The sequence below is a fragment of the Sinocyclocheilus rhinocerous genome, unplaced genomic scaffold, assembly GCF_001515625.1.
Source record: "Sinocyclocheilus rhinocerous isolate Xijiao unplaced genomic scaffold, SAMN03320098_v1.1 scaffold1202, whole genome shotgun sequence".
Classification (NCBI taxonomy): Eukaryota; Metazoa; Chordata; class Actinopteri; order Cypriniformes; family Cyprinidae; genus Sinocyclocheilus; species Sinocyclocheilus rhinocerous.
The window spans coordinates 281,708-306,655 of NW_015657483.1; the positions used below are offsets into that span (position 1 = coordinate 281,708).

At 36.5% G+C, this 24,948-nt stretch overlaps 1 protein-coding gene across 1 annotated transcript in view; it reads right to left on the reverse strand.

Annotated features, from left to right (window-relative positions):
* The window catches only part of LOC107721020 (receptor tyrosine-protein kinase erbB-4-like), a 344,542-nt gene that overhangs the window by 133,622 nt on the left and 185,972 nt on the right, over window positions 1-24,948 (reverse strand). Inside the window, exon 3 of the mRNA XM_016528874.1 lies at window positions 16,617-16,803. Within this exon, the coding sequence (XP_016384360.1) occupies window positions 16,617-16,803 (187 nt within the window). The remainder of the gene's footprint in view (window positions 1-16,616; window positions 16,804-24,948) is intronic.

Consider the following 24,948-nt stretch of genomic DNA (forward strand, 5'->3'; position numbering starts at 1 on the left):
CTGTTGGCCTACTTCTAATTAAATTAAAAGTAAAATAGCCTACACAAATAACATTTAGTCTATGTTTCTGATTAAATAAAGCAGTAACTGATGTCATAAAATAATGAGTATGTTTTGATTTAAAGGTCAGAAGCTATACATGAAAAAAATCACAAACATGACACTTGTAAATTAAATAATTTTATATATACTGATTTATTCATTTATGTGTAATATGTTTTATTTAAACATTTTTGTTTAAACAAATCATAAGCTCTAAAAGATTTTGCCTTAGACCATCTACAAATGTTAAATCTTAAAATAAATAAAATATTTATAAATAAATATAAATTTATATTATTTATATTATTAATTTAAATTATAAATATAAATACAATACATTTCTGGGGAAAAATGCAGCGATTGATATATAGTTTATTCATAGTTATTTTCAAAGCTTCAGTGTACTATCAAAAAACCTTCATTATTGTTTATTTAATTCTAACAAATAAGTTCTAGGTTTTACCCATTTGTCAGTAAGAAGTTTTACATAATTTGAATTATAATCAAATTTAGTATGCACACATTTTCTTTTATATATTTTAATAAGTACAGGTACTTACAGATACTTTCAACTTCACATAAATATATCTGTTACTCTAAACTCCCATCACATTCAAGTGAAACAAGAGGTCTGTGATTGTCAGGAGCAGAGGTAATTGACTTAGCGCTCTTAAATGTTTCATTAACGTTTCCTGCTGCGGGCTTGATGAAACAATGCCAAATTAGAGATGACATTGTGAGCAGGAGGACTAGCGGAGGTGAAGATGCCTTTTATCAGTCTGTAGTGTCGGTATCACTTGAAAGCATAAGTGTTTGTGTGCATATAGATGTGCATGGCTGTGTGTCGGCTCCAGATCTGCTTGTTATCGATGCCAATGACACAGGCTTTGGCTGGTGCATGCACTGAAACTTGGCCAGAACTGCTGGCAAGTGCAACACACCGCTGTTTAAACATCCGCCACAGCGTTATACACCTGCCAGGAAACATTTCCCGTGACCAGCGCGATCACCTGCTACGCCCATCGGTTTGAACTGATCAGGTCTGTAGCAGGATAACGGGGGTCACTTTGATGTCTCAAGTACCCCACGGTCTTTGCTTTTGGTGCGTTGTGTCGAATGCCCTGGTTTTCAGCTCTAAAATAACACCGCAGGCCTGTGGAGGAAACTGTTTTGATTATTAACTGACATTAAAATTCTTTGCATGCCTCACATTAACTTTTAATGAGGCCCAAGTCTGATATCTGAGAGGGTGGTGGGCTGAAACAGCTTGGAGTGGACAGACGAGCAGGGTTTGCAGCTTTATGAGTGCGGCTGATACACATTGTGTCTGAGTATGTGTGTGAGTGGGACAAAGGTGAGGTTCAGGCACACTGCTCATCAGATGCTGGAGTTCCTGCACTCCGGCTGGCCCTGAAGCCCATGTGCTGCCAATCCTGAATTATTCAACATCCACAGCCGCTCTACTTTTTCCCCACCCTGTTTTTTGCTCCTCTTTCTCTCGTTTGCTTGCACAGCAAGCGACACATGCATAAAATCAACGTCATAAACTTACAGAGTCATTTAGCAATATCGTGATGTACAGCTCTGGGTCACAGAACAGCTCTATTTGTGTCAAGATGCTTGTGCGAGTCTGTGTTCGGGCTGGAGCATAATGACTGATTTTACAAAGGCTAGAATCAAATGGTAAAGTCAGGTGCTAACAACACCCTAGAGACTCTTTCACTCCATTAGTAGAGGCTTACGGGTAATAGAGACAAATGGGCGAAGCTAAAACATGTGTATGCCAAAGCTTTCTTAACACTGGAGCAGGCTGTTGACTAGCAGCAATGTGCTGAAACACACTAACACAGGTATAATGTTATATTACACTCACATTTCTGTCAGTTGAACATGTCCCTGCCCTAAAGATGAAGTCAGGCTACATAGTTGGATCAAAATTACATGATAGAGGCTTTAAAGGTCATTGCAGTCATCATTTTCATCTCTTTCTTCTGTCAGGCTATCCTTAGGCATAATGTCTGAGCTTCTGTTTTCCATACAATGAAAATGAGTGAAGATTCATACTGTTAGACACCAAAGGGGCAAATAGGCACCATAAAAGGTTCATGAATGTAGTACATACGACTCGTGTAGTATAGTCCAAGCCTTAAGAAGTCAGTGAGTGAAAATTTTCATTTCATTTCATTTCATTGTTTTTTCTATTCTTTTATTTTATTTTACACATTAACACAAGCATTAATGAAAATTGAGAGCTCTGTCAGATGGGAAGATTATCTGGGACTAGCATCCCAAATTTCTGCTTGTTTATACACATGTCAACACTTGACCCATTAATACAAGCACTTTCTATTCTACATTTTGTTTTATATTTATTTATTTAAAAAACAATAAAAATACTGTGTTAGACTCATTGGGACAGAACTTATTAACATATTGTTGCCCTTTTGTTGGTTTAATTGCTTCTATTGTCCTCATTTCTAAGTCACTTTGGATAAAAGCATCTGCTAAATGTTTAAATGTAAATGTAGATATGTCCTGATTGGCAGAATAAATCACCATCCATTTTTAGTGTATGGCAAAAGCAGTTAAAAAAAGAAATAAAACAATACTGGACATTACGTTGAGTAAATGATGACAAAATGTTTGCGTGAACTATCCATTTAAGTTGGGTAATGTGGTCAAACAACTGCAATCTCTACTGCACTGTTATATTTATTAATGAATGAACAAAGCTCAATATCTCCCATCATCAAACTGTCAAAGATAAATCAGACACTGATTTCCTTTCTGTCACTGCTTGTTCTACACTGGCACTCGGTTCACCCTCATGGTGAAGGCACTGTTCTCTTTCCACCAGATTATATAACCACTCTGTGGTGTGCTCCACTTTCTCTTTACCGGGATTCTTTTTACAGTACACAGAACGGTATGATGTTAATTGGTCGTGTTGTCTCGGGATGCTTCATGCAATTGAATTAACTATGGGGCCATGAAAAGCTATACATTAGAATAACCGATGGACTCGTGGAGTTGGCTGTTGTTTGCCCATGAAGTTGGATTTATGTATTTCTTTAGGCTGAATCCCCCATTATATCCAATGTTCTTATTAGATACTCTACACACCTTTCCACATTTGCATGGATTGTGGGGGAAAATCGTGAAATTGAGCAGAATGGTTTTTAAAAAAATTTACAAGAATTAAACAGAACATGGTACTACATTCTACTTTGCAAATGAAAGCATTAGACATACAAAAAAAGTGATGTTTTTAATGTTGAATCACTTTTTACTTTCTCAGCTTAATGTGTAGAGATAATATTAAATAAGCAATTCAAGGGCTCCGTGGAGCTTTCAGAACATTGTTCTGTGTGTTTAAGCACCTGACATTTAAACTTCTGGTTCAACCAATGGTGCAGAAATTAAAGACATATGTCAACCAAAAATGAATATTCTGCCATCATTTACTCACCATCGTGTCATTCCAAACCTGCATGTAATTATTTCTTCTGCAAAACATGAACGATTTGTTTTCCTAATACTACAATCTGTAGCCCTAGTATGTTTCATGTTTCATGTTTCATATCATTACAGTTTTCTTCATGTATGTGTGAGCCATATGTGTGTGGGTATAGACTTCCTTCTCGCTCTCTCTCTCTTTTTTGGACTGTGAAAAGTGGTGTTTGAAGCGAGGAGATATGTTTAATCATTCAAATTCTTAATGATGACACCAGATTCATTATTAATGGGCCTGGTTTCTCCAGTGATTGGGGTGGGCGAGTGGGTATTAGCACTAGCCCCACGCTCTCTATTTGATCTCTGTGTAATTACCGCTTTTCTTTTTTCTCTCTTCACATCATAGGCTTTAAATACAGACAACTTTAAAAAAGGAATTCTTCCATTTTTCTACTCCACTTCCCAGGGCTCTGTTTCTTCTCTGCAGTTCTGTCATCCTTTCATCTCCATGGAGAAAGAAAGTACACTCTGCATGTGTTCTGTCTATACAAACAATTTCCACCCCCCTTCAAACTAACCAAGGCAAAATAAACTTCTTAAAATTTAATAAATTGTATTCCAAAAACTGAGGAGGTTATGAATATAGTAATTTCTAAAAGACATACATACATACATTAACATAACACACTTTTCTTTCCTTTGTGAGGGCAGAAGGGTCAAATTTTTCTAATGATTAAAATTTCTCAAGTTATTCTGTGGTTGGACATCAATATTTCATTATATTCTTTTCTCATAGCTTACATAATTCCCAAAAGCTTCAGTTAATGAGCTTGAAAACAGTCAGCAAAATTAAGAAGTGAAAAGCACAAAGAATATGTAAGTAAATGTCAACGTTCTTTTCCAAGGCCTAATAAAGAAGCATTTGTTTGTGCTGTTGCAAATGAACAGAATCATAATACTGTCTCTTTTAATGCTGTTTGTCCAGAGAGAAAATGTTCTGTCATTGACACTGGCCTTTCCGCCTCTGTAACCTTGCATTTGCGGTTTATGTCGCTGGTTATTACTGCACTACAGCTGCGCCAAAAGATTAATAATACAGCCACATTCTAGATTTGCTGCAGTGCAGCTGTTGTCCTTCAGAAGGAGGATCGCTCCCCTGCGCCTCAAACAGTGAAAAATCGAGTATGACACAAACGTAATTGCATGGGAAGTAATCAATTAGACACACAATTGGAAGTGACCCGGGGTCTGGAAGCCTCAGCGAGAAAGATGGAAATGAGTGTTGTGCAAGCACCAACAAAAGTAATTTTCTTTTTTCTCCTCTCGGGTCCCTTTACACAGACTGCGTTGAACCAGGAAAAAGAACTGAAACGGGTAAAGAGAGAAAGAACACAAGACAGACATGTGTCTGAGGCAGGCATAGGCTGATCGCCCTCTTTTCTCGTTCTTTGTCTTTCACCTCCGGTGTGCTGTTCCAGAACGCTTTTATGAGACACTGAGCAGGACTCAATGAGGTTAATGCACGATCATTGAGATTTTCTCCTTGAACAGGTGCAGGTATATTGAAGAGCAAAAATAAAGGGCCAGTCTTGTGTATGTGCATGTACAGTATGTGTGTAGATTTAGTTATGAATGGAAAGCATTTTTATAGGTGGCATTTCAAACATATCCATCCATCCATCTGTAAGGCCTGTAAAACTTGGGGCTTTCTACATTTATTTAAAAACTTTAAAACAGACTTTATGAAGCCAACATTCAAAGATTATCATGATAAACTTTGCTGTTCTAGTTAATTACAATAATCTGGATTTCATTTAATGTTAATTCTACTTCCTTACATTCAAATTAAAATTGTCATTCCACATTCTGTTTGCTGCCTGAATTCAAATTTGATTCAAATTCTGTTCTGCTCTGAACTGAATTCAAATGGCATTCTCAATTCAGTTCTGAATAGTGCACACCTATTACTTTACATGCTCTATGCTACATCTGAAACAAAAAAGGCGGAGGAAATATCAGGTGAATCGTCAAGGAAAGTGGACAAATCCACAAAAACTATGCGAGCAGTACCTACACTGGCAGTGCATCTCAAGCTGCACATTCACAGTTCACATTTTTAAGCCTCAAGATACAGTGTAAGATATGGTAACAACATACAATGTCTATGTAAAGATTAGAGTATTAGAGCAAATCTGAAAGGTTTTTTACTTTTTTTAACAGAAAAGAAGGGCATGAACCACACAAAACCCCACCATTAACTGATACAAAAAGCCTCTGATCAAGTTAAAGACAGCCAGAGAGGCGACATAGCAATCCATAACAACCTCGAAAAAAATTACAGCGTACAGTACAAAATCAGAACCTTGAGACAGCGCAGACACAAACCTTGACAAAAACAAAGTCCTCTTTCAAGATAATTTGTTCTAAAAGGCAGGGAAATAAATAGCTTGCATGAAGGACAGGAAGTTGAAACCCATTCTCCACAGCTGAAAATAAGAATAATGAACAGTGCAACTACAACGCTGTGTGTGTGTGTGTGTAAGAAGCAATCAGAGATTCATGATAAGATCAAATAATATGTCTAATCAAAGGTTGAATTATGAATTACAGCTCCAATATTAATAAAACAGTTCATATTATAAGAAGCTTTGAAAGTTAGAGGAAAGTAAAGTAAGTAAACGCTTGGTTGCACCTTTCCCTAACAATAATTTATTTTGGGATCCATATAGTTATAAAGATATAGCTACAATGCCATAAGTTACTACAGCTTTTCATATTAAAATAAAAATCTGATAGCTTGTATAAAATTATAGAATTAAACAAATCAACAAATTAATGAAACTAATTGATGAACAATCAAATCAAGAAATTAATCAACCATCAATCAATAAATGAATGAATGCACATGAACCACACACATTTGACATTGATCATTTTCTATTCGGATTCTGGATAGAGAAGAAAATAATGTGATGAAAAGTTGTCATCAAGGGCAAAAGTGAAAGGGAGAGAAAGAAAAGGACACAGAACTAAAGAAACTAAAAGACAGAGAAAAGGAGAGAAACTGTGTTAAATTTACACATGTGTGCTTCTGGAGGCGGTTATTATTGTGAGGTAATTACTATCTAAGAAGCATTTGTGTTCTGCTGGAGAAAAAAAAAACAATGAGTTGCACAAATGTTGAGTAAAAATGTTTGTCTAGGCATGAAAAAATATTCTAATTCTTCTGAAAATGACAACAGAACGCCACTTTGAAATGTCAAAGAAAGGATGCTAAGTTTAACCTTTGCCTCAGCGGTGGGACGAGGTATAATTATTACAAATCACCTGCCACTCGAGGCCTTTGAGGACATAGACACAAGATGGCACAGCTCTTTCTGGACTGACAGCAGCAGTTGATAACGCTTTCATGAGGCCTGTATGCACAACACATTTCTAATCCATTGTATCTTTTCATAAATAATTGTAAGCTATAATTAATGATATTATTGTGCTATTCATTCATTGTTACATTAAAAAGGTAAAAATAAAGATACAACCATAAATATTATAATGTATTATTAACGGTTTATTTACTGCAATTATTTATGAGAACATGTAATATATATTTTAAGATGTATTATATTATTAAAGCATAAAAAATGTTTTTTTTTTACAGCAACATTTACTCTTTATTGTTATTGTGCACATTTTTAATAAATTAATAGCACAGTCAGTGGGAATTACAGTATGTAAAATAATTTATTTCGTTATTATTGTTAAATAAATAAATCCCCATTGACTGTTGAAACATTTATTTTATTTAGAAATTTTTAATTTCTCATTTAAAATATCCAAGCAAACACCAAATATATCATGATAAGAGATCATGACATATATATTCCGTTAAGTGTTTCCAAACCTTTGACTAATAGCATTTCATGCATTATATATACAGTCTTCATTAAAAGTCTTACCAAGAAGACAGTAAAAAAAACAAGGAAAAAAGGAACATGGTCAGTTGAACCAGTGAGTTTGCTAATGGACAAATCACATCATGTTGTGGAGACCAGCTGAAAAGACATAGGACATAGGATATATAAAAAGCGTAAAACCAGTAAAAAGAAATGAAAAAAGATAAAACTATTTAATGCAAAAATCATTAATTAACAACATTCAAATGTTTAAATTGGGGTGGTTCATTGCGATTTCACTTTTTTAATGTTAGTTAGTGTGTAATGTTTCTGTTTGAGCATAAACAATATCTGCAAAGTTACGAAGCTGAAAGTTCAATGCAAACGGAGATATCGTCTTTTAAAATTCTGGCAGTTTAATGCCTACAAAACTGGCTGGTAGGTACTACAACGAGCTACTTCCCGGGTTCGTGACGTAACAAACCCAGATAAACCCCGCCCTCTGGAAAAGGCAACAAAGGGGGCGAGGACATGCTGCGCTGCTTTAGAGAAGAGGAAGAGAAAACGTCTCCAGGTTACGTATGTAACCATGGTTCCCCGAAGGGAACGAGACACAACCGGAGCACATGCCGCTATGCTGAGGGGCGGGACGTTTAGACGCGTGCTAGAGGCGGTTTAGCCAATCACAACACACTGGGCTAGCTAAAAAATCAGAGCCCATCGCCTATTTCTGAGGGAGGGGCTTCATAAAAGAAGGAAATGATCAGCACGTTTCTCAGAGAAGGGACAGAGCGGTGTGGAATAAAGGTAAATTATGTGAAAAATAATGCGTTTTTAAAAAAACGAAGCATTAGCACATGTTAGACTGCACCCCATAAACACAATCAAGCCTAGAAAAAAACCAGTGAGCCACCCCTTTAAAATGCTTTTCAAGGCAAATTGAATGTAGCTCTGTTTCATTTCACATTCAAATGAATAGCTCAAATAGCTCACTCCATTGACTCCGACTTAATAACCCAGCAGGAAGGACGTTTGAAAGCCAGTCACAAGGAAGCCCTGCGACCGGAGCCCGAGCACCACATTACTGTGTCTCCCACACACCACCTCTCCAAAAATCAATAGAGCAATATCAGAATATACCAGCGACAAATTTATTTTATCCAGGGCAATTTCTACCCCCGTGGATTTCAGCTCTGGTAGCCTACAAGCCGGTTTGTTCAGATTAGGGATTACACCCAGAGCAGTTAATAGTCTTTATTCTCTTAGATATCATTTATAGATGGTATTGATCACTTTACACATTTCTGGAGAACTGCCATGAGAGGAATGACATGATAATGTGACAGGGGATCAAAAGGCTCATAATTTGTAGGTCTGACAAGCTGATAGTCCTCAATAGAGAGCGAGAGAGATGTTGCTGGGCTCAGTTCCAGCTTTGATCTGTCTCAGGGTTACATGGCGCTGACTGAGTTCAACATTTAGAAGACCAGTGCTGGGAGTAACTATTCAAAAATAGCTACTAAACTAACTTAACTGTTGCCTAAAAGTGTAATCCTTCCAATAACAACAACAACAAGTAGCGGCAAACTTTGATAAACATTACAGTGCTGTATTTATGTCACATCACCCATGGAGTCGTGCAACAGAGCGAGCTATAAAGTAATCGAACACACTCAGATACCATTGAAAGATCTGATTCATTTTAGCGAGTCGATTCACTTGGAAAGTTCTTTTTCAGGGGTGTGCGATATGACAGTATTAGATTGTGAACGTTAAAACGTCTCCATAATCTCCCTTTAGAGAGAGATCATTTAATCATTTTTTGTCATCACAAAAGCATATGCATGCGTTTTATAGCCTTGCCAGTCTAAACTTCTAATATATGGTTTTCTAAACGCAGACACCTGAACTTTGCACAACACAGACAACAAAAAAGATAAAATAATAATATAAAATTAAATAATATAAAGTGAAATAAGATTTTGGTCATATTTACCCACTCCGACTTTGGCCCAAATTGTCATTCATTATTTTTCATGTTTTATTACCTTGTAGTAATAAAACATATAACAGTATTTTTTTTTTTTTCAAAAAGAGAAATTAGTTTAGCTGTACTGCTGAGTAACTTGCAAAATAGTCTTAACAACCATGATAAGAATCGTGATAAGATCATGGATTGCATTCTTGCCTGAAAAACATTGTGATATTATATTTTTTGCCATATTGCCCACCCTTAGTTCATAGGAATATTTTGCCCAACAATTTAATTCTATCATTATTTACTCATCAGTAAACAATGATTGCACAGACACTATTGGACGAGAGCTGAACTGGATGATGACATCACTGAATCTTCAATGAACTGACTTTAGCTGGAAAAATGACTCTGTTACTGTCTTCTTGCATTGTTGACAAACTATTTTCCTGTTTGACACTGTAAAGCTGCTTTGACCCAACCAGTATTGTATAAAGTGCTATACAAATAAAGGTGACTTGACTTGACAATGACAGAATTCATTTTTGGCTGAACTATCCTTTTAAATGGGCAATGAAAGAACCAACTCAAGTTCTGAATTTCTGAAGTTCTGACACATGCAGCTTCTTCAAGCCCCATAATCCCTTGCTCAGTGGTGGACGTAACGAATTACAACTACTCACGTTACTGTAATTAAGTAGTTTTTTCGGGTACTTGTACTTTTTTTAGCATTTTTTTAAAGCTGAACATTTCCTTGTACTTAAGTACAAATTAAGCAAAATAATCTACTTCGTTACTTTTAAATCATAGTTCGTTACTGAGTACGCCCACAATTTGAATTGATATTCAAACCTTTGACGGCACTTCAGTAGCCAATAAAGATATCCGAACGTAAAGGGACCAATAAAAGCCCTGATATCTGAACCAGGAAAATTTTAGAAAGTGTAATATTTTAAATATTAAAATATCTATATGGCAGTGTACTGAAAATGATTAGTCGTCATGAAATAAAAAATGACCCAACTTACTTTTACTAGTATTTACTAGTAATACTTTTACTATTTTTTCTAGTGCACATTACTAGTCTTGTGGTGAACAATTGAACCATGCAAGTCAGTACACTGGGAAAAAAAATTGTCTGCCATCGCTTCCGCTCTGGAATGGCATTCTCGCTCTGATGACGTCAGTTTGACAGCTTCAGGAGAATCCTCTTGTTAAGTCATGACGTAAGGACTGCTGTTTCCGGGTCCATGCCTCTACTTATTTCACTTGAGAATACTATCTCAAGAGCCATTTATGAGCACTATTTAATTAATATTACATATTTAAGCTAAGCATTTAAAAATTTGCTGTGCACACTACAGTCTCCGTGCTCACAGTGTCTCAGAACACTAATATTTTAGCTGAATCACTGTAGGCCATCTGGGATTTCAAAATGGAGATAAAGGTTAGGGTTATAATTTTTCAGTATTACATGACATCGTGAGTGTGTATATGCACAGTTTGTTGTTTTTTGGGGGACGTCTGGCAGAGCGTTAGGACCCAGAAGCAGTGAAGAGTGATTTCAGACGTAACAAGCAGATATTCTTAACCACTCCTATCCAAGTGTCGAGAAGATGCTGTGTTCCACAATACCACAGCAATACAATTCGAACCTTTTGTTGTGCTCCTCATTTTACCGAGGACTGCTTCTCTAATCTTGCCTTTTATCTTCGTTGGCTTCTAATCATCGTGAGTGTGTATATGCACAGTTTGTTGTTTTTTGGAGGACGTCTGGCAGAGCGTTAGGACCCATAAGCGTTGAAGCATGATGTCAGACGTAACAAGCAGATATTCTTAACCACTCCTATCCAACCGTGATGAATCTGCTATGAGCAAGAGATGGAGTGGAGCTGCACCACAATAAAACCCCGCCCTTTATTCAATATTCCGTTTCACTTGGAAATACATCACAACACTGATGTCAGTTACAACTTCTGGTTCACGGGTACTTTGATACTGATATTTTCAAGGTATTGAAGTTAGAGTAACACTTTACTTGAAGGGGTGTGCATAAGACTGACATGACACCTTCATAATCACCAAAATATCTTCTTTCCACAGAAGTCAGTCAGTCATACAGGTCTGGTGCAACATGAGGGTAAGTAAATGACGTCAAAATTCATTTTGAGATGAACTATCCCTTTAAATGGACCATGAATGAACCAAGTCAGGGTCTGAATTAGCTTCCTCAACGCTGTGGAAGACACATTCAGCTTCTTCAAGCCCCACATTCCCTCACTACACTTCACAATAAAAGCAAGATAAGGATACACTGTAGTTAAAGGTAAGGGGTCAGCGACAGCAGATTTCAGAAAGATTCAGGGAAACTGGGTGAACAAGAAAAGACTGAATAGTAGGCAGACATGAGGGTGAGTAAATAATGACAGAATTATGATTTTTGGGTGAACTAACCCTTTATATGGGCCAAGAAAGAGGCAACTCACTACAGTTTCAAATTAGCTTCCTCAACACTGTACTGTAGAAGACACATGTACTTTCTTTAAGCCCCATAATCCCTCGCTATACTCCTCAATGAAAGCAAGAAAAAGATACAGTTAAAGGTAAGGGGGCAGCAACAGAAAATTTCACAAAGAAAATTTGGCAAACAAGAAAAGAATGACTGTAGGCAAAGAAAGAGATGGATGAGGGAGACTGAGTAAATGAGAGAACAGAACTTCTGTTGTCTCATTCCCTGTGGGCATGGCTAGGATTTCAAACGTTCCTCGACTCCACTGCTGTTCCCTGTTAGTCTGCCTAAGACAGGAGATCATGCTACTCTAGGAGAAACCTGGTCTTCTGGACGTTCCTAAACACGGTCATCTTCCAAGAATACAGCATGAAATGCAGCACAGTTAGGCTTTGAGTGATGCCAGCATTGTAATGTGGAATTTGGGTTAAGTACGCTGTGTCAAGTGGACTCTAGAAAAGGGACTGGGTAAGTGGAACAATACACACGACTTGAATTATTTACCCGGTCTGCTACACCATGTCTCTCTCTCTGCTCTATTTCCTTTGCCTAGTCACAGCAAGTGAATGAAGATGTTTCGTGGAACCATTTATGTGCACTGGGTTAACTATCTAGCCAGATTTCACATCATAATCTGCCTTTTTGCAGTAATACAGACTTATTCAAACTAAAGCAATTGCAGTGCAAAAAAATAAAAATAAAATAAAACTGTGAGGTGTAGAAGTCCATTCTGTTTACAATGTCGCTCTTTATTTATTCATCTGCAAGAGATTACAAACAGATAGTTCTGCCCCCAAATGTATACCATTCAGCCAGCACTTTTCAAGGAATCAAACTACAAATAGTCGAGTCTGCATATTAAACTGGGACACATTATACATTTACAAGCTTTTTGCAGAGACTATTATCCAAACCACTTTGCATTGCATTCAAGATATACTTTTTTTTTTTCAATCAGTTATGGTCATGTTCTATTCGAATCTATAGAGACATACTGTTCAAAAGTTCGAGGTCAGTATTTTTAAGAAATTAATACTTTTATTCAGCAAGGATGAATTAAATGTATTAAACGTGACAGTAAAGACTTTTACATTGTTCAAATTCTATTTCAAATAAATGTTTTTTTTTTTTTACTTTTCATCAAAAAATCCTGAAAAAAATGCACCATAGTTTCCACAAAAAATAATAAGCACCACAACTGTTTTTAACTGCTGAAAATTTAGCTTTGCCATCAGAGGAATAAATCATTTTTATATTTTTTCTCTATAAAATAAATGTAGCCTTGTTTTTTGCCTTCTTTTTTGCTTTTCTTTTTCTCAGTGTAAGAGAAAAATGTCTTACCGACCCCAAATTTCAGAATGGTAGTATATATAAGATAGACAGAAATATTTTAAAATTCAATAAATAAATAAATGTACCTTTAGGCTCCATATCTAAACTTATTTTCATTATTTATTAAAATCACTGAAATTAAGTTTTCTTAACTTCCAAATGAATGTGTATTGTAAGGATCACAATTCACAATTCAGTGGAAAACAAATCAACTGTGCTAGCAAACATTAGAGACGAATAGACAACAACGCTAAGTGTGATATTCATCATAATAATTTTTGTAATAGATAAGTTATTCAACAAGTTCATGGGCAGAGCCAGTACTAGACATTCTTTGATCAAATAAATGCAGGCTTGATGAGCATAAGAGACTTCTTTCAAAAACATTAAAAGTAGTAATGTGTCCAAACTTTTGACGGTACTATATGTGCATATTAATCAAACTTTATCTAAGGTAATCTCCTTCTTGTTTGTTGAGGATGTTATTATAGCCATGATATTATTATTATTATTCGTAGTAATATTATTTTGCATGAATTTGTTCAGTAATTTATTCACAGTTCCTGAATACCACTTCAGTAAATTCAGTGCTTTTATCTTTTTTTTTTTACTAGCTATGGGCAAGATTTCCCCCTCCCATTTAATCAGTATCGACTACAGATATTGTCATATTATTAATATTAATAATATTATATTATGTATTGCATTGTTACCTTACATATGCACTATATACAGAAATCAAGTGGAAGTGAAAGAGATGATCACTACTAAGCAGAAAATAAGTTAATTTCTACTTAAATTAACTTAAATTAAGTGTTATGTTAGAGCAGTAATGTAATCTTCCAGAGAATTTTGAAGATACATATGAAACAAAAAATGTTATAGTGTGTTTGCTTTGTGACTTTGAATACAAACTTCTTTGCTTTTACTTTTCTAGCTATTTTTCTAGTCAGCTCCCGACGCGATGTCATTCATCGTACACGCAAATTCAAAGCGTCGCATCTGGGGGCATCAACGGCGCTCGCGCTCTTTTAAATTCATAATAAACCGGTGAATGATCTGTCCAACAATGACGCTGATTGACAGAACAAGTTTATATTTAGAATACATTGCAATCACTCCAAAATAGATGATGACAACTCACACACCTGCATTAGGAGCTATACTTCTTTGCGTGCATATTTAGCCTTTTGCTTTGCAGCACCTGAAGGATGTGTTCATTACGGCAAACATTCAGAAGGCGGGACCCGCTTTGAAACGGCAAAATTAATTTAACTGCAGGTGAGTGACAATTTAATTATATCCAATAAACAATGAGGCTAGTATTTTGCTGCCTGTCTTGACTGGTGGACTAGCGTATAGGGGATGCAACGGTTTTGGAGGCCCCACCTCAAAGCCCGAGGCCCCAAGGTAATTGCCTGCTCTGTCTATAGATAGTGCCGGCCCTGGTGGGTTTGATTCCATATCAAAACACAAACTGATAAAATGTATACTATAAATGCTAAACTGTTTTAGAAAAAGAAAAAAAAAGACTCTTTAGAATTGCACTGTAAACAAAGTATTTGGCACTGCCCACATTCTGAGCCCAGCAGCATCCTGGTTACTCACACTGAAGGCTGACTGGTGATCACTACTTGATGTCGGTTAAGATTATCAGTTTGATGTTAAACAGTTCTGGTCCAGTTAAATTTCCAAAGTGTAACCATAATAAATGAACAGACACAAATCCTACCACCTCCAGCAACTATTATAGTCTGTGCCGTCATGGATGTGTCTGGAGGAGCAGCTAAGGAGAAACATACCACTAGTCATTTTTGTAAGACAAAAGCAGTGCATGGTAAATGTCAAACCAATGCACTTACATTAGTTTTCAGCCAATCAGAAGGAAGCGAAGCTGTTGTATAACAATCAGGTATTGTAAGGAAGAAACATTTCCAACTGGCCCTGGCATTGAAGCAGAAAGTACAGAGACACTTACAAAAACATCAAAACCCACAACTCACCGTCTCTGTTTTGAATTATGCAACATGCATCTGCCAAATTAGACGTCAAACACTGTCATTTGTACGTAATGTTTGTTTACTACAATGTAAGACTCCACAGAGGTTTGCGTTTGGTGTCTTATGTTGGGCCTCATATTTTTTTAACCCCATGGTGTGGCATGCATTTAAATTTAGCTACTGATTCCAAAACCAATTGAAAAACCTCTGAATGAGTATATACTGCATGTATGACCTTGCAGTGAAATGAACAACATTTTAATGCACTTTAACTGAACAAAACGGAAGAATATTTAATAGGCAGTACGCAATAGGTATGGAACAAATACATATATATATATATATATATAAATAATACTATTTTTTAAAGAAGATGGATGCATGGATGCATTAATAGATCGACAGTGACAGTATAACTTTCATATTGTTACAAAAATATATTTATATTTCAAATAAATGCTGTTCTTTTGAACTTTACTCATTAAAGAATGCTGAATAAAATGGATTGCAGCACAATTGCTTTCAACATTTATAAGAAGAAATATTTTTAAGCACCAAATCAGCATATTAGAACGATTTCTGAAGGATCACGTGACTCTGAAGACTGCAGTAATGTCAGTTTTGCCATCAAATAAATATATTACATTTAAAAATATTAAAATAGAAAACATTTAGGCCTATTTTAAACTTTAAAAAATATTTTACAATATTAGTGGTTTTATGTATTTTTTTTTATCAAATAAATAAAGACTTGGTGAGTTTATTTACTGTGCTACAGCAGAGTTGACTGTATTGTAAGTAAACAGTATCCCATCAATGTAGCCTCTCTAACTCTTTCAGCCTTTGCTAGTCTATTAGCCTTTACCGTTCCTGCAAAACTGACAGATCTAAGCTTTAATAAAGACAGCATTCCCCTCCAAACCTCTCACTGAGTTTTATGGATCCAATTCCAGGTGCAGATATTTAGCAGTATTTCACTGCCAGCGTCGGCCCTCATCCATCCACCAGCTCAAACACCAGCTAAGGCATTTCTGATGGAAGTTGTGAGAAATCAATTTAGTATGATATCCATATTCATGAATACTCCCCCTCTCTTTCCTGCGAGAGAGATCGGAAAGCATTCACCAATTTCATAAAGGCCTCGGCCAGTGAAATTTACTCTGTGTGCTTGTATATGACAGACATACGTTCTCAGCTGTTATTGATGTTGCGATGCATGATTTCAGAAGGGATCGATGCATTAAAGTGGATTTCAAAGCAAACGACAAACCATCTTTAACAAAGACGTGATGATCAAAGCAATGTCATTTTTTGCACAATAAAGTACATTCACAAAGATGAGCAAGACAGGGACTGAGAAAAAATTATCACACAGATCATGAGACCTGTGGACTCGTAGGCTCATATTGTACCTGTGAGGTTCTTAAGGCCAAGCTGACGGAGACCAAAGTTGCCGTCTCTGCGGTAGTTGAGGAAGATAGCCAAGGCGTAGCGGTCTTCATACAGCCTGGTGCCGCGGATGATGCGAAGATTCTCCAGGGGCAGATACTCAAACTGATTTAGTGCCACAAGCACATAGCCGGTCACCTCACGAATGGACTGCAGACAGAATAAAGCACAAACATTAATCAACAAATTTTAACATAATATTAACAAATAAGAATCAACTGGAGCTGCTGGAAATAAATTAGCATGATTAAAAAAAGAGAGATTTAGAGACACAGTCACAAAAATGTGCTTCGTGGAAATAATGACAAACAAGGATTTATTATATATAATATAAAAAACAATCAAAAAATGAAATTTTTTTTTTTTAACATATAGAAATAAAATCTGTATGTACTGTGTGTGTGTGTATTCTAGATCATTAAAAACTAAAATCAATTATTTTAAACAGATAGCTAAGTTTCGTCAGTTTAAGGCCAGTGGCGGCTCGTCGGGGGAGGCAGGGGAGGCACAGCTTCCCCAAAATTTTGAGGTGAAAATGAGGACGATTTAATGTTAATAAAATTCACAATTCACTTCAGTTCATGTCTCAGAATGTGTATTTTTTGTTTGTAATTTCACAGTTGTAATACCATAACGTGAAAGCACCTCTTTTCTATCGCGAATGTTCCGAATCTGCTGATGTAATTACAACCGCTAATGATAGAGAAGGGTAGGGGGAGGCCTGGGGAAAACGGAGCTCTCGTTGGTAAAAAAAATTTGCCAATCACCATCGAGTGTTCACTTTCAGCGCTGAGGAGTGTTGAGAAAAGAAACATCGCAGGGGAGGCTAGCCTCCCTTCTGGTATATCAACCAATCATCATAGAGACGTAAATTACGTGATATTAGTTTGAACGTCTCCTGCTGCGCTGATAATGTACTAAGTACTTATGAGTAGCGATATTGAATATTTGATCGCCGACAGATTTACCAAGCTCTCATTCAAACAGCATATATACAAATTAAAAATAAAGGGAGCTAGAACACACCTAAGCTGGATATAGGCTACAGCAGTCGGCTTAATTAAATGGCACAATAGGCAGCTCTCTTTTAACACAGACTTTTAAGAAGGGATGGATGTTTGCTTCAAGTGATAAGACAGGTAAGTCAAGTTATATTATCTTGCTGTATGTGTGTCGTTTTCTTTACTTTTTCTGACTAAAAGCCACCAAAAAGCCATTTTAAAGTGGTTAAGCAAATAATAATAATAATAATAATAATAATAATAATAATAAGAATAATAATAATAATAATAATAATAATAATAATAATAATAATAATCGGCAGAGATCCCCAGACCAATACAATTAGTGTGCCTCCTCTATTTTAAAACCCACGAGCCGCCACTGTTAATAATAATAATAATAATAATAATAATAATAATAATAATAATAATAATAATAATAATAATAATAATAATAATAATAATAATAATAATAATAATAATAATAATCGGCAGAGATCCCCAGACCAATACAATTAGTGTGCCTCCTCTATTTTAAAACCCATGAGCCGCCACTGATTAAGGCTAGGCTTTATTGTATTTTTGAAATAATTTTTGTAAATTAAACTTGCAATACACAAGAACAATCTTAAGTTCTTGTGTATTGCAAGATCAAAGATATCTCGTCAAACTATTTCTTGTTAAAAAGAGCCTCTTTCCATAGGATTCTGCTGAAATTTTGTTGGTGTCTCAATAATACAGGTGAAATCTAAAGTGGTCGTGATGTCACTCAGGCCTCTCGGCTTATCATACAGTCATTAGCTGAAGTGTTGGGAGTGGGCAGCAGTCTGGGCAGCAGTAGGACACAATGAGCCAGAGGGTTTTTTCTCTCTCTCTCTCTGCCTTGTTCTTTCTTTTTTTCCTATCGCTCTCTCTACCCTCTACTAGACAGATAATGATCATGGGGACGACTCAAATCCATCCAACCACATCCGTGAGACCCTCGCCGTGAGTCCGTGACATAATGGTGCCGTCACTGCGCCTGTCATTAAGGCAGACACAGTTTCATTCATTCTGACAGAGCGCCTCCTGCTGTGAATGATGACACTGAATGTGTGTGTTGGGGGGAAGAATTAGCCCTGAGGAAGCGCTAACATTGGGGAATGCTGTCACTGACAGCCATCAGTTAGCGTGAGCTTCATTTCGGGACCCATGCGGCGTGACAGGGTCCTGCCACTGTCATCGTCCTCCATGTCCGGCTAATGGGCAGAGACGTGAGCTCTTTTTAGCAGTAGTGCTAGAAGGCCAGTCAGAGCCTCAGTCATTTATCCAGGCTAATGAACTGTTCTAATAGCTGCGGGGACATTGCAGGAAGCACTTCCTGCAGTGTACATGGGTTATCACTGATGTGCGCTGTGAGGATTGTGTCAAGTGGGGTTACAGGACTTCTGATGAGAAGGTACATAGAGCAGACCAGCTAGAAATAGCATCTACACAGCTGTATGCAGAATCAGTGCTACATCTGTACACCTTGTACAGAGTATGATACTGCTTCATCAAGAGCGTAATGCATTAACAGACCATATTGCAATTGTATGCTTGGAAGAATTCTCTACTTGTATAAAAAGTGTTGGGCTAGGGCTGGGTGTTAAACGATATCATATCAAGATTGTGATAAAATTTATGTTGATAACACTGATAAGGTCTGGACATTTGTACTCAATATGGATTTATTTAACATGCTGCTAATAAGTCTGCAATGTTCTGTGTGAATGAGTGGTGTAGTTTTGTCTACTACCTACATGCTCAAGCACATGTGACGCTTGTCAGCATCTGCCATCACAATATATGAGGACATGCACATGTAAACTTCATCTCCAGAGATGTTATGAGAGAAATTTATATGATGAGATTTCATGAGCTTTACACTATTTACTTTTCAAATACTGAAAATAACATTCACAACAAACCACCAAAAGTAAAGTTCAGTTTACTTGAAGATAAATATATTACAATTAAATACTAAAATGGACTTCTCAAAGTTAGAATATTAATAATATTTTTAAGGAATATCATTCAACCAAGATATTTTTCCATACCCCCCCCATGGTTTAATTTATACTGTTGTGCAACATCTTAAGAATGCAGTTTTGTTGTAGATTAATTGTTATTTTTTTTATTTGATTGCATTCTAAAATAAATTGTTAATGTTTTATAAATTCATCTCACTAGACACCATTTTTGATGATACATTTGTATTAAATCATAAAACACAGAATCCAGCAAAAAAATAAAATAAAATGGATTTTACAGGGCCCTAAATTAACTTACTCTGTAGAGTTGTGTTCACAAATTATGTTTACATTCATTCTCATGGTCTAACAAACCAAAATCATATCCTTCCCTATTAATAGTAAACAAACATCATGATAAATAAGAATATTGTTTGGAAAAAATTCTGTGCTAATATTTTTGACCATATTGCCCAGCACTTTGCTGGGGTTTTTTTTTTTTTTTTTTTTTGCATTTAAAAATGGGAGCCGCAAGGGTAGCAAAATAAAAAATCCAAGGTTAAGATTAATAAAAAAAAAAAAATTTACTACTTTTAACTCGAGTGCCTCGAAAAGATGCTGTAAAAGATGAGAGATGTGAGTGCAATGGTCAAACATGTCCTTGAGCATGTTTACTTAGAAACACAATAGAAAATCAGCGCAGTGAATGCAAAAACTTATTCTGTGTGAACGCCCTTTAACAGGCTTTTAGCAATCAGAATGAAAGTGAGATCAAATCTGCAATACACTATGGGCAAAATGTCACAAAAATGTGTTTTGTTAAATTAACGACAAATATATTGGGTGCACCAATTCTAATATTCTCTAATATCAATACCCCCCCCCCCTCACCAGTGAGCAAGGAGCAGAAAATCTAAAAAATGCTGTCGCTCCACTCCACTCACATACTCTGATCCCATCATGGCATCTGAATTTGGATGAAAGTACGAATAACAGCCAAGCCTTTGACCTTATTGTGGTCCCTCCATTTCCTCTTTCTCTCCTTATGGCCAACAAAAAGCCAATGCACTCGCCACATTCTGCCAACAACCACCTCACCCCTGGCCACCGGGAACTAAACCCATCCTAGTTACCTAGCAACCTCTGGAACCTGCTGCTGTCTAAAAGACATGAAAGAGAGGGGGAAAGTAGAGGGTGAAGAAAAAACAGCAACATCTTTGTTGTACTTCTCCTAATTTAATTAAAGGATTACTTTGCAGAGATTTTCCACACAGCCTATTTGGATTCCCGCATTCACTTTCCAGCACCATTTAATTCCTCTTTCTCAAACTAATTTGTTATTTTCAAGCCAGTGGATCGATACCTTCCAGAGAGTAGAAGAGAGTGGAGGAGCGGGAATGGACGGGGCCCTCTTTCTTCTTGTGTTTGCACATAAATAAAGGTAAACACCTTGTTGTGATTACAAGCGCAGTTTATAGTTAATGACGTGGCATCAATGAGGAGCTCTTTCTACCTGTTGTTAAACATAACACATCCAACCTGAGCAGCTATAGAGATCAGTGGGCACACAAAGCCATGCCTTATTCTGTTGCAACTTTTACGGTACCTTCACCTCTAATGTAAAGGCACAGTTAGCACATCTGAGACATCTGTGTTCATTTGTAAGAAAATAAATTTCAACCTTTTTTGTTTCTGTTGCATTTCGGAGTAAGTTTTTTAAGTGTTGCACTCAAAGCAATCAATCCTCTACAGAGTGAAAGACAAATCCTTTGAATGCAATGCACACTTAAAGATATTACTTTAAAATTCAAAGCTAAAATTTAGTTTTTGTTCTCCCCCTCTAAAAAAAGTAGTTACAAAGTGTACGATTGCAATTCATGGTTAGGCCTATATTTGTAGTCCAAACTATTCATCTTTTTCAGACAAAGCCTTGCCTTGTTTTCATTATGAAGATAAATAGTTTATCTAAGTTATCTAAGTAAAATGTAATTTATTCCTGTGCTGCAAAGCTGAATTTCCAGCATCATTACTCCAGTCTTCAGTGTCACACAATCCTTCAGAAATCATTCTAATATGCTGATTTGGTGGTCAAGAAACATTCATTATTATCAGTGAAAAAAAACCACCCCAAACTTTTGAACAGAAATGTCTATATGCATCCTCTCTCAGCATCTCTACATATCCTATTTGCTGTACTTATAAACTGACAACAGACGCCAAAGGTACTTTTAGAAGCCAACGAGAGAGACTCTTATAAAGGTGGTCTAATAGAGCACTTAAAGATACACCCGGCACTAGGAGCCATTTGGACCCCTCTGATGCCTGTTGAAGAAAACAGGCCTACAGTCTCGATAGAGCCAATCTATAAATACAGTTCATACACCTCCATGGAGGAGAGAGTGGGAGATATGGGTTTGGAAGCTCTGATGACAGTGGTCCACTTCAAACTCTCATGATACTTCCAGAAGAAGGGCATATGACCTTTGAAATTATAACTTTGTGCTGGAAAAGATAATGTTACTGTATATGGAAGTTGACAGAAATTTATCTTAATATATGGGTGGGAACATAAACCTGAAGTGATCTGAAGTGAGCCTACATTTCCAGGGATTCTGTCTTTTCTCAGCGGTAGAGTGTCGGGGTAGAGGAAGTGTGCCGCAAAAACAAAAACCCCTTTTCACTCCCCGAGACGTGCTCAGTGTGGAAATAAACTCCTGCAATCCACAAACAAGAGTGGAATGAAGAGCGAAACAGAGCTGGGATGGACAGAGAGATGAGGATGAGGCAAGTGGCAGGGCTGCAGTCGAGTGGATCATAGTTGGTCATCTGTATATTTTAATGCATAATTAATACTCCACCTGTTCCAGTTCAGAGAAGACAAGAGTGGCTGAAAACGAGAGAGGAGGAGGACAGACCAGACAAAGAGAGATTGAGAGAGATATAAAAGAGGGAGTGTAAACATAAAGCAACACCATGACCCTGTGTATACCATTATGCTAACTAGTACTCATGTACATACATATAGATCTTGTTGTGTCTTTTGGAAGGGTGGGCGGAGACATACATAGAGGTTCCGGGGCTTGGATCACTGAGTGTCCTTATGCTAATGAATCCTACCCTTAGAAAATACAAGCACAGCGTCTCTCCGCTACATTTCTATATGAGTTTTATAATGAGCACATATTTATCATTATGCAAATACTCATTCTGATTATTATAATTACTTATTAGCAGAGTTAGTAGTCATTATTCATTAGTTCATTCATAAGTTCTTTGACTCAACATCCAGATGGCACTTTCTATGAATATGGTACAAGCTGGCATCCTGATACTTAAAAATAAAAAAAATAAAAAAATAAAAATATTTACTTCGTAAGAAATGCGTGTTAAACTATTATTATTAACTAAATAAACCAACAATAAAAGGTAAATATTTAACACATCCATCGTCTACTTTTGGCCCTAATTTATACCCTATTCATGGCAAGTACCAAGTACTACATTCACAAATGTATTTCAATGTTCAAGTGATCCACGTTATACTATATTGCAGTGGTTCTCAACCAGGGGGCCTCAGGAAACTTCCAAGGGGCCCTCAAAAAGTCAATAATTTCAAATCAGAAAATAACAATGTAATCTAATCTAATCTAATTTTCAAAACACAATTACATAATTTTTTGACATGTAAAAGGCATGGAAATTAATGAAATGGTAAAAATCTATGGGCATTTTTATATAATGAGTATACATTTTTCTAGTTATACAAAGCACTACATTATTTTATTAGGTAGAATATATATATATATATATTTTTTTTTTTTACTCATCCAGTAAATTAGAAACAACTGGAAAAGTCATTGCCTTCCAATACTGTTGTGGACAATGGGTCATTGGAGTCAAAAAGGATAAGAACCACTACTGTATAGGACAATTGATTAAAATAATAAATAATACAAGTGCTGAATGATTATAATCACATGATTCTGTTAACACTTCTTCAAATACAAAACTTAAAGAATACAACAGTGTTTCTGGCAACTGCTATTCTTATACATATACAGTGTGATAGAAAAAAAAAAAAAAACATTTTACATGATCAGAACCAGAATTCCCTGATTCCCATCCTGAATATTATTATCGTTAGATCTATCATGTTCCAGAGTTATACAGTCCTGAACCCTCTCAACTCCAGCTCCATTTATCCTTTATTTCTCTTCCTTATGTTTACTTCAAATAGTGACACTTGAAATAAAAAATTGCTTGTGTCGATATTTTGATCCCACAAAAATGCCTCTGATGTGTTTCATCTCACCCTTCAACCAAAAAGTACGTTCTAACTTGAACAAACTACAACAAAAGAAACTACACAAAGGTGCTAATTTATGAATAAGAATGTAAACAAACTCTTGAGCTATATTAAACCAATAAACGTCTTTAATAAAACGTTTGTGTGGATATTCCTGTCACCAGAGAACATATAGCGTGTCATCTGTCTAATCTGTGTGGACTGACGGAGACGCCAGGCTTCCACTGTGAGAGGAATTGTGAATGAGAGGCGCAGCGCAGCGCTCTGCTTGATTCTCATTGGTTTAGACAGTGCAACAGACTCATGTCAGGCTCGTTGATAAGCAAAGCCTGCAGGATATGTTGATTACCACAAAACATTCTGTGACAGCAAATATTTGAAACTCAGGCGCAGGCATGACAGACAGAGAGGTGTTCACTGTAATTTCATACTGCATGTTAAGGAAATGGATTGCTGCATTTTGAAATATTACCTTGCTGCTTGTACAGCTACAGTCTGAAATAAACATACAAATACTGTTTCTATTTGTGAAGCCCACATATAACAAGTGTCTTAGTGTAAGACAACAGAAGACGGTAAAAAACAATAAAACATTGTCTCTTCATATTTACTCAGAAGACTCCTACACGCCCTGAAGTCACAAACAAGTGATTCAAACCTTTAAAAGGCAACCATGGGGAGAAACATTAAACAAGATGTAATGTGGTGTTTTGGGTTGTGTTTCTTGTTCAGGTTTTCATGTCTTTTATTTTGGAGTTTAGTCATGGTCCCTGTTTGTGTCATGCTGAGGAACATGACACTTCCCAAATGTCTGTTTACGTCATGCCTGCCAAGCCAAAGCCTGCCCACATCATGTCAGCCAAGCCACAGCCTGTTCACGTCATGCCTGCTACTACAGGGTCTGTTCACGTCATGCCTGCCAAGCCACAGCCTGCTCACGTCACACCTGCTACTCCAGGACCTGCTCACATCATGCCAGTTAAGTTAAAGTTTACTC